Source organism: Aplidium turbinatum, chromosome 13 (genome assembly GCF_918807975.1).
Source record: "Aplidium turbinatum chromosome 13, kaAplTurb1.1, whole genome shotgun sequence".
NCBI classification, from domain to species: domain Eukaryota; kingdom Metazoa; phylum Chordata; class Ascidiacea; order Aplousobranchia; family Polyclinidae; genus Aplidium; species Aplidium turbinatum.
Window position 1 is genome coordinate 19,772,028 of NC_137484.1, and position 14,032 is coordinate 19,786,059.

At 36.9% G+C, this 14,032-nt stretch overlaps 1 protein-coding gene across 1 annotated transcript; it reads right to left on the reverse strand.

Moving 5' to 3' along the window:
• Positions 1 to 14: 14 nt before the first annotated feature.
• LOC145781830 (somatostatin receptor type 2-like) lies at positions 15 to 9,065 on the reverse strand. Its single transcript, XM_082593508.1, has 7 exons — positions 8,952 to 9,065; positions 7,923 to 8,126; positions 6,904 to 7,314; positions 2,231 to 2,413; positions 1,841 to 1,950; positions 1,302 to 1,459; positions 15 to 630 (listed from the first exon to the last, which is right to left on the reverse strand). The coding sequence occupies exons 1-7, from the start codon at positions 9,025 to 9,027 to the stop codon at positions 504 to 506; spliced, it is 1,269 nt and encodes a 422-aa protein (XP_082449634.1). The 5' UTR covers positions 9,028 to 9,065; the 3' UTR covers positions 15 to 503.
• Positions 9,066 to 14,032: the final 4,967 nt, after the last annotated feature.

Consider the following 14,032-nt stretch of genomic DNA (forward strand, 5'->3'; position numbering starts at 1 on the left):
GTATTGCTTGAGGTTATATTTTGTGCTGTGTCAGCGTGCGTGTCAGTGTGCGGTAGGTAAAGCTGATGGAACATGTTGCCTACAATCAAAAATAATGCGCGTAAAATTCTTTTTTTTTCAATTGTTACTTAAATGTTGATGGCCTCAGGGAGACCACGACGATTTAGGAAGGAAGACTAGATAGATCTTCGAATCAAATGGAAATCGCTTCCTCAATGCGAACTAGTGTACCGTGTTATGAATAACTGCAGTGTCTTTACAAGATATTTGGAATAATTCGACGCCGTATCATCCCGCATTTGTCGATTTGGAAGCGGTACTCTTATCTCGTTGTTTCGGCTGATTTTTTCTTGATTTTACATCCCAAACTGGATCCGTCTTGTTTTTGACAAATCGCTGGTTAAAGCTACATTCCAATTCGTGTTCAACCACCTGTGATTGAACCAAAAAATATGTTCTTGAACTGAGCAGTTTTCGCCTCGCATGATATTCAGGTAGCTGGGCTATATCATGCTGTGCCCAGTTGTTGGGGACATTGGTCGCATGGACATTCCTTTGGAAGAACCATTTATCGTTTTGGCGTGTTGCCTTGTTTGCGTAGTTCGTTGACTGTTTTGCAATGCTAGTGCCCTGAAAAAATTAGTGCATGGACGGTGATTTATTTTGGTTAGCATGCGAAACGTATATAAACAAAAACGTACAGTGTGCATACAATGAAAGAGTGCGAATGACCGTAGCCCTAAAGAGGCGCAAGAGGTCGTCGAGTCTGCACTCTCTCATAGTGAGACGTGTAAACGAAGTGTTGGAGATGACCGAGCATCAAAAAATGATCAGCAAATTGTAAGCTATAAACAACCTAGGCTACACTATTTTATTGAAAAACGTTTCTTTCAATCAAATAATTTTTTTGTGATTGCGTAAAACTTGATAGCAAACAACTTACCATTAGGGCTTAGGCTATGTTGGTTTGGCAAAGCCTGCAGATTGTTAGACACAACATCTTTTTTTGATTTAAAAAAAAAACTTTTGCAAAACTCACTGGGCCCCTATGGCTTATGAAAATTAATTAATGTCACCAGTTAATAAAGACCACCATAATTCAACAGCAACTGGAGAATGGGGATTGAAGGCTTCTGTCTATGTATAATATTATATCTGGTGAGATCTTTTTATCTCAGTTCCTTCAAATAGCCTATATTATTTTTTCATTATTTGCCCTTATTTTTGCACACTCTTAAGTCGACCTTCATTTGCGTAGGAAACGGGCCAGTTGTTAAGAAAAAAAAATCCTGTAAATTTACCTGAGTTTACCATATCTTATGTACGTCCAAGAAACCAGCATTTTATGCCGAAATCGTCTGCTTGAAAATGAATAAAGTATCGGGTTGATCGCGCTGTTCGACCATGCCAACATTGTAAATGCAGATTTCAAAATCGAACAACTGTTCGCAGAGTTAACCTGATGTAACAAATAGAAGATAAAATCGTCCTGCTTCAAAATAAAAATTAGGATAGACTCATTGCAGACCTAAACACATAAATTACAGCCTATAGGCTACAATGGGCCTTCAAACTTGTAACCCTTATTATCAATTTAGACTAAAGAGAGATGTTTTTTTATTTGTCCATTCAACACGATTTTTCTACTTAGGACATTAAAGGCAAACGGATTTTGAAAATTTAATTTGATTTAAGAATAAAATTGGTATTAAGCTAATGTAGGCTACCTAGGCCTACTCATATTAGACTTATTACAGTCAAAACGTTGACCTATAGGCTAGTTATGTTAGCAGAAAATGACATCCAGCTCGCTTTGTTGATTCTAAACTAGCCAACAAACCTGCAGTCCTGGAGGTAAACTTAGCAGCTCAAAAACTTGGAATGGTAGCCAGCAAATGAGAAATACGGTCACCAACAAAGCAACCATCCCGGCCACGCGATTATGAGCCCCTGCAATTGTAAAGACAATCTCAACTCCGATTGTACCTCTAGTGGTAGTTCACCGTGCCTTTGTCTACATTCCTTTAGTTTAAGTGATAGCATAGTGTTGACTTCAAACTATTTTTATCACATAAGAAGACAAAGAAAAAAAAACTCAGAAAACAAATAGCCTATAGGCCTAGGTTTGAGCCTTCGACCACTAATAGTAGCCTAACTAATTTAGCTTACGGCACTGTGTTATGTTTTGATTAGAACAATAAAGATAAGAAATAAAATAATTAATCGTTACCACTTGCTGTTGTGCTGATGCTCGGTATATTTCTTGTTAGTATGACTCTGATGATTCCTCCGTAGCAAAACATAACAACAACAATTGGAAGAAGGAAAAAGAAAACGAAATTTGCATAAACGAGTGTAGTCTTATGCGCAGAAGTGACATGGGCCTCATCACGACATACGTATGCTTCTGCATCTGTAAACATATGCTGCAGCTTATAAGTTAGGTTACATTTTTTACAGTAGACCTAACTCGTTTAACTCTACGTAAAAATCAAAACACAAAATACTTCAACTTTACACATCTGTGAGATGGTTAAAAACTACACATGCTGCAGCTTGTAGGTTACATTTTTTATAGTAGACCTAACTCGTTTAACTCTACGTAAAAATCAAAACACAAAATACTTCAACTTTACACATCTGTGAGATGGTTAAAAACTACACAATTAAGGAAGTGTCCCAGCCTGAATAGAAGTTTAGGTTGTGCCAACGATTTCGAGCTTAGGACATTGCGGAGGTTCATAATCTAATCCACGACCTAAGCCAGGTAGGCCTATTATCAAACTATGGATCACGACTTTAAACGAGGTGACAAATCGTAACTTTAGGGTCACCAAACAAGTTTAAAATGGGCTTAGGCTACAGTGGGTAGTTTACACTGGAACCTGCCCACCAAGAAGTCACATGGGCCTACAAAATTATTTTCTGAAATGGGATTGCATCACCATAGGTAAGAAATGAATTATTGTCATTAAAAATAGTTAGATAAATATGGTGAAGCAATCTCATTTCAAAAAATAATTTAATAATCTAACAATTTAACAGAAAATAATTTAATGAAAAAAATTTTTGTCAAAGAAATGAATTATTGTCATTAAAAATAGTTAAATTGACAAAAAGTTTTTTCATAGCCTTCCTATCGTAGCAAAATCAATCAAAATCTCATTACAATATATTTGCTTTAGTTTGTCACTTTCAATACACAGCCTACTCAGTGAAGACCAGTGGTGCCGAAGTTAATTGAGGATTGGGGGGGATAAATCAAAATTTTATCAAATTTTAGACGATTTTGAACATTGGGGGGATGCATACTCTTATACACAATTTTAGTGGTAGGCTACTGGTATTAAGTTTATTAAACAATCACCGAACCTCGGTAAATTAGCTGCTAGAAGCATAGGCTAGAGATAAAAGCGCTACCAGTGCTCTTGTGAATGACTGCTGCAAGATTAAGAAACAAGCAAAGAAGAATTGGTTCCTCCAGCGGGATTTGAACCTAATATGACCTTCCAATGAATACTTAGTTTAAAAAAAAAAAAAACAGAAGTTATACTTTTCTTCTTGCCCTCTCCTTCTCTAGAATCACTACAGTTAGTGCACTATAGGACGAAGTCACTAGTCAGGAGACTGAAAACAATCGAAGCTACAGAAGAACATCTGCAAATTTATGACAAAAATAATAACTTTCAAACACATCACAAGAACTTGTTACAACCGAACTTATTGCGTCTTAAGGTAGTGCGCATTGAAAACTCATTAGCACTGTCATTTATGCTGATGTCATTAAGAATATTTTGGTGAATGTTGCAAGTAATGCTAGCATACAACCTTTCCTGTCCCAAAGTATTTCTCAGCCAGGTTATGAATCTACGAAGATTGGAAAACGACCTCTCACAAGCAGCAGAGCCGGACAAATTAAGAGGATCTTAATCAGCTAGAGTATTTTAGAATAGAGAGGTTTTTCCAACTCGGACAATGCCTGGTAAGCTCTTTGAGCATCGTACAGAGATTTTGCTCCTGTTGCCTTTCTGAATAAATCAATTTGACAACTCATCGATTGTCTAATGTCTATTCAGTTCTGGATAATTTTTGACCATTTCAGGAACTAAGCCGGTCTTGAAAATTCATGCAAGTTCTTTATACTTTTCCGAATCGGAATTCAGGCTACTTTCAAACCGTTCGGTCAGTTCAGAGATAACTTTGTCCATGAACTGACTGTAAAGTATTTTATAATGGAGTTGAGTGTCTGCAGTAACTGCCATCGAGCTTCCACCCAATCTTTCAAGGACTCTTCTTTGCCGTGGTGCTTGCAAAGGCGTGATAAAATGAGCAGCAAATTTTTCCAAAATGATAAACTGCATTTTTGTAATTGCTCTCAAACTCCAAATCACGATATTTCTCTCGAGTGATTTTCAGGGTCTGAAACAGCTCTTCACAAGAGTCAATGTCAAGCTTTTATCCTTGCAACGTGATAGGCTACTAAATTGCTCTATAAAGTGCCAAAGGCTTCAAAATCAGCACAAGTCCCAAATATGTTTGTGCAGTTTCTTCATTACTGCAGTACCGTGGCCAGTGGCCTGGGCCAACTTGTCCTTAATACCTTCAATGAAGATCCTTCATTGTCTAGCGTCAAATTCAAGACAATTTAGAACTGTGATCAAACATCAATAAAAAAAAAACTACAGCAATTCGAGATGCTTGCAAACAACTAAATCGAAGTACAACTTCATAGAAAATATTTTTTCTGAATTATTGGGGGGGATGCTGCCAAAATATTGGGGGAGATATATCCCCCATCGGCCATCCCCCCCTACTTTGGCACCACTGGTGAAGACAGCCTATCTTGAGACATTGTTGATCTTAATTCGTTTTTTATTTTTTAAATCTTGAAAAGCACCTCTGTCCTGAGCAGTTGAAATCATTGTTAAGACACGGCCGAATGATTGATTCTACATTTGGAGTTATCTAAATATTTCACTTCAACGCTATAGTAGGCTATTTATAGGCCTACCATATTTTCATCGCCTAAAAAAAGGACACGTTTCGCCAGCAAGTAGAATTTTACGCTTGAAGAATCTTTTACATATTTTTGAATCATTACAGTATAGGCCTATACGCAGCAAAAGTTAACAAAACAAAAACAAGAAAACAGATTCACTGAACGTTTAGCTTATTTTTTCTCATTTCTAGTAGAGCTACTTCCTCAAGGCAACGAATGATTTTATATTTTTAAGAGTCGGCAAAAAGTGAAAAAAATGCCTAATTTTTAGATAGTTTCAGTCAGACAGCAATGATCGCGCAAAAATCTGCAAAATATGACAAATCAGGCACTACCTCCATCTAGCCAAGCCTTAACTTTTTTCAACAAGGAATGGTCATTGGTCAGCCTTAAACGAAATTGCTAAATTATTTGCAAGAAATATGACTAAAACAGTAGGCTGCACATTTCCGTTAAGATGCTAAAAACTGCGTGAACTAAAGCGTGAACTAAGCGTGAACTCTTTTTTTCCTGCAAAGCTGTAGGCCTATCCAAGTATCCATGCCACGATTTCTTTTGCTGTAGGTTAGGTGTTATACACATTGCACTTTTAGACATTTGTTTCAAGCATCAAACGAACCAAACTGAGTTGGTAATCAACAACCTCTACAAACGTTGTGTCAAGATAAAACGTACGCCTATGTAGGTAAAAGAATAATTTTTTGTGAAAGTGTGAGCATGGCCTTTAAAATGTTGTTTAATATCTTACAGTAAACCATGCAATGAACGTTCAACAACAGTTCCATAAAATGCGCCAATTTCTTGTAGAATTTATAAATCAACATGTTAGCCTACATTGGTACGGTATACAAAATGTTTAAAAAACAAATAGCCTACAAGCCGTCGCTGAAACGTCATCAAGCAATATAATCCTGTTGAAAATATAAGCATGAAAACCCAATCTGTCAAAAAAAGAGGACATTTGAGTATTTTTAGTGTCCTCGGAGGACAATTCATTTTTCTTGAAAAAAGATGACAAATCCTCTTAAAAGAGGACGTATGGTAGCCCTAAATAAAGGCCCGTATAAGACAAAATGTGCTCTTTCGTTGGCCTATATAGTTTCCTCGCAAATGCATGTAGCCTACTTGTGAAAGTGCAAAAGTTTATCAGTAAATTTCCTGTTAACACCTTCTGGGTATGCATTTATCAGTAGTTCAACACGTTGCTGCATTTCTTGTTCATATTTTGTCGTTTTGGATGGCTTTGCTGACATGGTGGAAATCGCGCAAAGCACGATTGTAAAAAGTTAACATAACCATAATTCATCTTCCTTTATTTTTTGCGAGATACTGTTAGCTTGAACCCTAGCCTAGTTATCTGGTTACAGTAAAACATTATGAAGTTAGGCCCAGCGCCTAACAGCTGTTCATTGGTTTACCGGGCGCCTCGCGCTACTCATAAAAATTTGCTACTCAATAAAATCACTACACTCAAATTTGTCCACAACTAGGCTACAGTATAGTAGAGGTGTGCAAAACATACCAGGTCGTTTAAACTTGCCATTTCAGGTAACAGGTAATTTCCTCAATGACTACAAACAGTTAAGCGATTTACAGCTTAAATATACGTTGTACCGTACATCTTAAATTTTGAGGCCCCAAAATGTTGAAGCCCTAGGCTTCAGCCTTTCCAGTCTAATGATAAATCTCGCCCTGGGTCGCACAATAAAAACGGTTGAAAAGCCAAATTAACTTCAGTGCTGGGAAAGTCGACGGAAAGTAGCTTATATTGTATAATGTTCAGACTCATTATGTGCAGCATGTGAGAAGTTTCCTTTTTGCTGTTAAAGAACAGCGACCACGACAAGCCACAAGTAAATCAAATGTAGAATAGTAAGTTAAGAAAAAAAGTTTTATTTAATTACCTCCGGAGCTACCTTGAAAAAAGTCACTATCAACATCTTCTTCCCAAAACATTTCCGCGTCGACAGTTGAGCCTTCTGTTGTGTGACTTTGAAAATACTGGTTTTCGGAATTGGGTAATGAGATATTGTAATAATCGTAAAGTTTTGAATCGGGTAGATATGTGGGCGTATATCCTGGGTAATGAACTCTGCATCTAAGAAGGCCTCCTTCTTCAATGCGTACATCGGTAAATATTATCACAGGGATAGATATGCAGAAGCAGAATAACCAAAGCAGCACGCAAAGTTTTGCACCATTTCGCCTTGTTCTGAACGCGCGGGACTCCAAAGAATAAACAATAGCGAAGTATCGGTCAATTGTCATCGTAGTCAAAAAGCATATTGATGCTCTGTAGTTGAAATACTTCATGACTGCATAAAATAAAGACAATATTTTGGTTATTAAGTTATGTGTAAAAGCGTGCCGTCTTACATTCACAAATTTTATGGAACAAATTATTTGTTGACATGCCATTTACTCAGTTAACAATTGCTGACTTGCAGAAGACTCGTAAAAAAGACTGATTTGCTGGCTTGGGTAGTAGGTAGGGTAGTTGGTGGCCTTGGGTAGTAGGTAGCCTATGGGTAGTTGGTGGCGTTGGGTAGTAGGTAGCGTTGGGTAGTAGGTAGCCTATTCTCATGAAATCAGAGTTAATAGTAGGCTACGAGAAGGAATGGCCAATGTCCTCCGTCGCTCTTGAACTAAACGAGTCAACCATCCAGATAGCAAAATCCGTCTGCAGACGTTAACTCAATGTAAAATTGACGGATTTTGCTATCTGGCCATGTCACCAACAACATTGATTCAACGTTAAGTCGAAAGTGTGCTGACGTTGAATCAACGCAACATGAACAACTTTTACTCGCTGGGAAAGTCTATGTCATCAACATCGGTGGACTATTTTTTTTACAAGAAAAAAAGCTATTTCAGTTACAATTTACAATATAGCAAAAGTGCAAAATGTATGTTCAAGTTTTACCTTCAGTAACTACGCACATAAATCCTCCAAATACCCATCCATTGTCTATCAAAGCCGGCATATTAAAGGGCAACACAGTAAGAAATAGTAGGTCAGCGACAGCCAAATTGATTACAAACATATCAGCAACCGTTCTGTTCGCTCTAGATTTTTCCCAAACCACGACAACAAAAATAACAAGCACATTTGCCATTATTCCAATACCTGAAAGATATAAAATTAATATTAAACAATTTCAGTTCAATGTTGCTTCATTTGATTTCTAACTATGGTAACAAGGCATCGGCTAAGCCTACCGCAAATGCATAACATAAAAGAGAGCGAAAAACGATACAGCTAATAAGCGACATGACGCTCACATGATGACGTTACATAATGACGTTAATAATCACGGTTGCAAATTCAATGAACAGTTATTTAAATTTGGTATTATTCCGAGTTCGAATTTAAATTTTGCAGTTTTAATTCTTCGGATATTTTACTTTTGCGATTTTCCACAGATTTCAATGTAGTGTCCGACAAATGGAATTTTACATTAACTTTTGGGCTCTCGTATTGTGAGACCATAGTTGCAATATACCAAACTATTTTTCTTTATGAATCACTAAATTAGTAACTTTCGATTTTGAAGTTTAAGCTAAATTTGCTTTGTATCCCTTTGAAGTGATAGTTTTGAGAATCTAAATTGCCAAAGTGTGATCACTGAATCTCAAATCACTGCAAAACTCTTTTACGTTAAAAAGTTACAAATTTTCCTCAATTACCGGTGTGGTCAGTAATGTCAGACGCTTTTCGGATTTCTAGTACAAGTGCCAAAATCTAGTCCGTTATTTGAATGGTAACAATAGCACAAAAATAACCCAAAATCACACAAAATATAAATAAAGACTATATTTATCAACTAGCCTAATACTCAAACTATCAACGTATACTAGCGATTTTGACTACTAACAGATCGGCCTTCAGTCAAATTTTAAGCTGCACGTTGTTATGGCCTGTGTATAAATGTCGCCATGATTAGCAACTTACCTGCAATGATTGGGTATAAAACATTTTCAGTTGTATGAAGAATTTCTGTTTCCCGTTCGATTGTTTCTGTTTCCATTGCAAACTTTTTGAAGCAGTCTTAAATTTAGACTACCTTGTTATCAGTTGAACCGTTGGTAAACTTTAAAAAAAAGATAAGACATTCGGATTTCTGTTTAACTGCATGGCATTGACTTGCAGACATCGAACTATGGCCCAAAGTGCCATTGACGAATATGCATTTTTGGAAGTGTAGCCTAATTGTGCAGTAGCCTACTTTGAACAGCTTTCTATTCAGCACCACTTGGTGAATAATGTAGTCTAGTCTAGTCTATTGGCAACAACATTGCAAGTAGACATCAGAAATAGTTGTTGATTTGACCCAAAACTGGGTTTCGACGAGATTTTTCAAACCTTTGGTCTTGTCAACTAAACTAAGCTATACATGTTCGGCTTTGTCAGATGTCCCGAGACACTTTCAGGATTTGAACGCCTAATCAACATGCATGGCTTATTCCCTGAGGCGCCAGGTCAGTTTTAAAATAACTAACTATGTTCTTTGTTTCACATGGAGTTAAATATAAAATGCTTTATGTTCACTTTTGATCACAACCAGATAAATGATCCAGACGCATGTATCAATGGTCATAAAACAGTAACATGAAACTTTCTTCACTAGCCTGTAGCTACTTAAATGTAGGCTACATTTTTATCTGATGCAAACTTTCACTTTTTCCTGTCATCGGCAATTATCGTCAAAGTCAGTAGCATGATTTCCTGACCTTACCCAGCCCTACTTTCATTTAAATTCAAGTCTTAGCTCTACATTTGGTCTAAACAGTCATGTTGATGCACAAATACTTAAAATTCTTCATCTAGATTCTAGATGGCCTGTTTCAGAGATAAATCGTTGAAAACATATTTTGTCTTCGCACCTCACAAAACATTCGCTAATTTAAAAATAACAAAATTGCAGTTCGACATCGAAAATAACTGACCGACTTTTTGCATTGGATTAACGCATTGATTACACGATCTCTTGATTTACAATACTACTGAAATATAAAACGAGACATCTTTGATAAGCTTAAATTTATGAATCCTTTATATGCTTAATGGCCCATACACGGTCGCACGTTATTACTCCGTTATTCTGGCACGTTTTCTGTCTCGAAAAAGAAAACGTTTCTTCCAGATAATGTCAACAATTTGGGTCTTTTCATTTTTACGTTGTCAGGATAATGCCAGACTTGAGGTCAATAAAACTGGTAAATTTATCAAGCTACAAAGTTTAGATGCTGGTTTCATTTGCGCTTGTGTAGTCTTTGTATGAAAGGAAATACGTCATTAAAGTCTCTTTTAAACCTGATAAAATTGTAAGCTCTGTCTGTTCAATGTCAGACGCTTGTTTAAAAAGTAAGGTTGCCTCGATGTCTATTAATATGTTGAATAAATTTTCTCTCCACAAAATTTGTTGATAAAATTACAAAAAACTCAGTTTTATACGTTGTTTCAACATATTATCACGTGGCCTCAAGGCAAAGAGCATGACTGAGAAAAATTGAGTTAGGCGTTCCAAGCGTGAAACTGACCTGGCAGTGCTCTCATTTTAAATGTCTTGATTGTAATTGGTAGGCCAGTCTTTATAATTGGCATACGAACATGCCATTATTTGCTGCTTAATGTTAAGAAATGAACGAAAGTATTAAAACAATACTAGCAAAAATCTGTAAAAAAAATCAGTGATTGTCTATACTGTATAGTGTATATACTATAGCCTATCCTTATAGGGTAGCCTATGAACAAAACAAAACTATTGTCACTAAAGTCTAATATTCTCTTTAGTTTATTAGTTGATTAAATCTGCTTTTCATTTCGTGGTTACAATCGCATATTTGCGTGCTTTTAGAGAGTGTTTCTTTACATTCAATTATTTCTTTTACACCCACGCAAGTGTCTTGCTGATCAAAACCGCAAGAGTCTTGCGGTTTTGATCATTTTGCTGTAGGCCTACGTCTGCAGCAGTATAATTTCTTTAAAAAGCAGATAAATCTGTGGGCAGTAAGTTTGCGATACAACAGCGATCTGATCGTGATTTTGTGGGATGTGCTCTTATTTTCATTTTCTCCACACGAACGCTTCAAAAGCTTGACTGAATTACTTTTTGTGATGTCAAAATGATACAGTACTGTATCTGTTTTATGAATTAATGTAGGCCTAGTATTCTTGTAAGCCTATGCATTAATTTGCAGCCGCTGCAAGTGTGATTTTACAACAAAAAGTTTTTACTTGAAAGATGCGATCAATTACTGGAGTGAGTTTTTGTCGCAGTAAAAAAAAAATAGTAAACTGCACTGAATTATAAATACGGTTGAAGTGAAAATTTGCGTTTAGGTGTCTCAAGCCGCATTAGGCTACTCTATTTGTGTGATTTATTCACATAGGCTACAATGCCAAATCTTTTCAAAAGTTCTAACTTGAAAATTGACGACCTTTGACATAACATGCATTTTTGCACAACACTGCACAAGGTTGCTTGGCAATGCAATTAATTTGCATACAATGTTGGAGTAGCGTAATGTTTGGCTAAGACGTTTTTGCAATCACTTTTAGTTTAGGTCACTATTTGGTTCAAGCCAGTAATCCAAATAGGCCTACAAGTTAATTCCAATCTGATCGCTGCAAAAATCACAACAGAACATTTTTTTATAAAAATGAGGTAGGTAGCCTACCGTACGAAAAGTTGTGTCACAAAAAAATTCTAAAATAGCTCTAAATATCTTACTGTAGTCTATCGACTTTGTTTATTTTGAAAACTGTTTAGAAAGCTGTATAAATGTGGTAAAATGAGATTTATGTAATATTTCTGAGCTCAGTTATCATTGTAGGCCTATTTGTTTCATGTTTTTCGACGACATCGTATTGTAGAAAACTTATTAGTTTAGTCATTGTTAGGGTAAGACTATTGATCAGCAAATAGCAAAAAAAAATTGAGAAAAATTCAAGACAAATCAAAGCCGTAGGCAAGGTGGGTGGAGACATGTTGCAATAATAATTTTGTGGTATTTAATGAAAACCTAACAAAAATAGACATTCCAACTATTGTTTATGATGACAAAAATAAACTATGTCCAATTTATAGGTGACTTCAAAAACGCTATCCTACTTCAGCAAAATGCAGATAATTGCCTATATTAGCCTACGGTAGGCTATAATTGTCATGGTCGCTTCGCTACACGGCTCACAAACAGCTACTATTGCTCGGCTGTTGCTACACCACTTCTGCTTTAATGTTTTTAGTTGAATTAGACACGAACTCAATCGGTGAGAGTTCGTGGATGCCTTATAGTTATTTTTCTCTTTGACAAGTGTCTTTTCTAGGTTACTTCGCCTTGATAAGTAGCCTACTTTTCATACTAACTTAGTTAGTTTTGAACCTTTATCATCGCATTGAGAAAACATTTGAAAGTTTTTTCCTGGCAGTTTCGCATACTTGTGTAGGATTTCCACCACTGACGCACAAACCATCTTCCACCAAACCATCGGTGGCATCGCGCAGACCCGGATATCGAGAATGGCAGAGGGATTTTTCGATTGTTGAAGCAGAGCCATATTTCATCCACCAGGTGCCGCTGAATGGAGAGGAGTCTTAAAAAACATAGCTAAAGCGCGCATCTCGCGAGCTGGACCAGCGCTGCGTTTTTAGTTAGTTTAGTTTTGAATCTTTATCCTCGGACTGACGAAGCCTTGATAGGTTACTCTTGGTAGTTTCGCATAGTTGACGAAGGCTTTTGACGAAGAGCTTTTGACGAAGGGCCGGTGCCCGGTTACCGAGATTGACAGAGTGAAATTTCCGATTGTAGAAATCTTGTTGCCGGGAGTTATCATTCCATTCAATAGGTGCCGCTGAATGGAGAGCAGTCCTTAGGCTATAATGCGTTGCTCAAGCGCACAGTAGCCGAGTGGTTAGCGCGTTGGGCTCGCAGTCAAGAGCCTGCATGTTTGACTCCAGCCACCTGCACTTGCTGTTCTTTCTCTGGGCAAGAAACTTTACGATAATTGCCTCTACCCAGTGATCGATTTCGAGTAATGGGTAATACCAAATTTAAGTCATAAGTAGAGTAGACAACCGGAAACAGACATTGCCGTCTGCAGCGTGGGTCAGGTGTACGTCGGAAGGCGTAACCTACACCGATGCATAGCGCTCAAGTCCGCTTTCCCGCAATGCAGGATAAAGATATCAGATATGACAAACAAACACCCCGAGAGTTGAACCAGCGCCGCTTGATCTTGAAGCTTATTCGTTCACGAAGTCACGCGCTAACTAACTGAGCTATCCGGGCGGACGTTTTTGATAGTTACATTAGCAGACTTTAAAGATGAAGCTTTGTTAATGATCAGTTTTTTTGTGGGTCGGTTCAACATAATCATACAAAACCAAGCAAGTCAATTCAATTTTATTTTTCATAGCTGGCGCGAACATCTAGAAAACGATAAAATAAACACACGAATTTGACACTAACAAAGGGGAAGATGACAAAACCAAAGGTTTTGAAATAACCAAACGCAACACTAGGCCTACTGGATTCAGCATACTGTATTTATTTTACGCAGAAAAAAAATAAATTGAACGTTTGTGACCAGCGCTGTGTCTTCCTTAAGAATATTTTTTTTATGAAAATTTAACTTAACTTTTTCCAGCTTACTTCGCAATGACGCCTTCCTTTCAGTCTAATCAAATCTGCCAAAATAAAGCCACAAAAATTTCAACCATTCAATAGCAAATAAATAGAAACACTGAAAAGATTATTGTGTGAGTTTCGCGCGAGTTCTTCAGTTTCCCGCGACTCCTAAAAATGATATGAACTTACTTTCAACCAAAGTGTAAAATTTGTGTTTGTTAAATTGCAATGGTATTCTAATTCTATGGGCACTTTACTATGTTAGTTGTAATTAAGGTGCTAATAGTTGTAATTTATTTTATTTATTATTTATTTGCGTCAGACAAAGTTGTCCATATCCAAAACAAAAACAACAAAATAATACACAAACTGCAAATGCACAAAGGTCACAGAGAGCCACTT